We start from the raw sequence: 2164 nt of genomic DNA, 5'->3' as shown, positions 1-2164 counted from the left end.
ACCCCCGGTCGTGTGGGTCGGGACGGAACATTCTTCATGGACCGTGTTTTCACTTTCTGATCTTAACATATAAAGAAAAACCAATGTGCCTCCATAGACCCCCAAATCTCAAAATAACATAGACCCCCGATGAAATATCGTGGTATCGTTTCATCTCGATCATTTTACCTCTAATCCTAAAAAGGTATCGTTTAATCTCAGCAGTCCTTGTGTTTTACTCATAAAATCGTTACGGTCTTAGTGTCTATGGAAGAAGAAGCCAAAAAGAAAAACTTTCCGATCTTAGAAAAAACTTTTTCCACTTTATATGTTCCTTAGGATTTTAATTCACGCGTCATTCCATGATTTTTTCTTGGCGGCCAATCTTCCCGGAGATGAAGATTGGCCTCCTCCCATCTCCTTAAATTTCCCTCCCAACTTATTGTTCACGTTGCCACGTCGTCTAACATCTCCGCGTTCGAGTCTAGATCAAACTTGAGGATCTAGTGAGATCGAGAAAACGGAGCAAGATTCCATGGAGATCGACAGCCTTCCAGAGGAGCTGCTTAAGAAGGTGATCTCCCTCAGTCGCCCTCAGGACGCCTGCCACACGGCCGGCGTCTCGCGGGCCTTCCGCGCCGCCGCTGACTCCGACACCGTCTGGTCCCGCTTCCTTCCTCACGAACTCCCACGGTTGGCCAAGAAAGAGCTCCCCAGCACGCCCCTCTCCAAGAAGGGTATGTTCCAGCGCCTCTCCACCCAACCGGCCCTCCTCCCAACCAAGTTCGTGGTATGTTGGAACCCCAGCGTCTGTCTCCCCATCTTGTTGGATTGTTCGTTAAATTTACGGTGGTGGGTGTGTGCCCTCGCAGAGTATGCAACTAAACAGGGCAACCGGCGGCAAGTGCTACACAATTTCAGCAAGGGCGCTTCAGATTTTGTGGGGAAACACGCGGCGCAACATGTGCTGGATGAATGTCAAGGTTGATGATTACTACATGAAAAGGGGCGGCAAAAGGTTCAGAACTTCAGATGTTTGCGAAATTCAGTTCTTGTCTTGTGATGGTTTTCGTTTCGAATATGTATGTGGTTGCTATTTGTTCATGGCATAAGGAAATCCCCACCTACTTTTTCAACAGGTTCTCCGAGGCCGCTCACCTTAGGAAATTCACCTGGTTGGAGATCCGTGGAAAGATACAGAGCAAGATGCTCTCTAGCAACACGACATACGTCGCTTATATGGTGTTCAAGTTAGCCGATACCTTCTTCCACCTGGATTTTCCGTTCCAGAATGCATCGGTTAGCTTTAGCGGGAGTGAATCAACCCGGCAAGTGTGCCTGCAAGCCTATGCCAACGAGGATGAGGACGTTGCAGCCGGGGCACCTTCCTATCAGGTCTTGCAACCACGTAGTTGGCGACCTACCACGGTTACTCCTGGAAAGGACATGCTACTCCCTCGAAGAAGAGCCGACGGTTGGATGGAGGTGGAGCTGGGTCAATTCTACAATGAGGGAGGCGATGATCGAGAGGTGTCCATCAGCTTGACGGAGATTGCAAACAATTACAAGTTTGGTCTTATTGTTAGAGGCATGGAAGTTATAACTAAGCAACAGGTTTAGGCAAATTGTACGCTTGTATATATCAACCTTGCGAAAGTTTAAAAATAAGTACTTTACAGTATTTTGATTTGAATGGGTTCTCAGGACCTTTTTGAATTACCATACAGAGTTTCTCTGCTTTTTTTTGTTGAGAAAAAGGGTTTCCTCCCAGCTTCATTGAGGAAACTTGGTTTGGCTACATAATTCTCTAAAAGCACTGATACATCATTGCATCAGCAGACATAACATGAACCAAAAAAGAAAAAATTATAGACAGCCGAGCAAAAGAATGAAGAGTTTCTCTGCTAAATTGTCTTTGGTAAATTGGATACTCCAAGATTCGTGAGTTGAGGGATGTTCTGTTTGGTTTCGGGGTTAAGGTGCAGGTAACTCTTTGGCAATAGTTCAAGGTGGTGACATGAATATGTTTTTCCTACATTTGATCCCAGCATATTTAATCTTCAAGACCATGATCCTAGCTTATATTTTCTTGCATTACATATCTATTCAGGTCTAGGTCTTACTAAGCCAACTAACAAATTCCAGTAGTACCCAGTGACATTGCTGGAACAACAAGCCAAAGGAG

At 45.6% G+C, this 2164-nt stretch overlaps 1 protein-coding gene across 1 annotated transcript; it reads left to right on the top strand.

Annotated features, from left to right (window-relative positions):
- The first annotated feature begins 423 nt into the window (after positions 1 to 423).
- LOC127348878 (F-box protein PP2-B11) lies at positions 424 to 1770 on the top strand. The gene is made up of 3 exons (XM_051374773.1): positions 424 to 769; positions 852 to 997; positions 1119 to 1770. The coding sequence occupies exons 1-3, from the start codon at positions 515 to 517 to the stop codon at positions 1597 to 1599; spliced, it is 882 nt and encodes a 293-aa protein (XP_051230733.1). The 5' UTR covers positions 424 to 514; the 3' UTR covers positions 1600 to 1770.
- Positions 1771 to 2164: the final 394 nt, after the last annotated feature.

The sequence above is a fragment of the Lolium perenne genome, chromosome 1, assembly GCF_019359855.2.
Source record: "Lolium perenne isolate Kyuss_39 chromosome 1, Kyuss_2.0, whole genome shotgun sequence".
Lineage (NCBI taxonomy): Eukaryota > Viridiplantae > Streptophyta > Magnoliopsida > Poales > Poaceae > Lolium > Lolium perenne.
The sequence above is the reverse complement of the archived record's forward strand: the minus strand, read 5'-3'. Positions and strand labels throughout refer to the sequence as shown.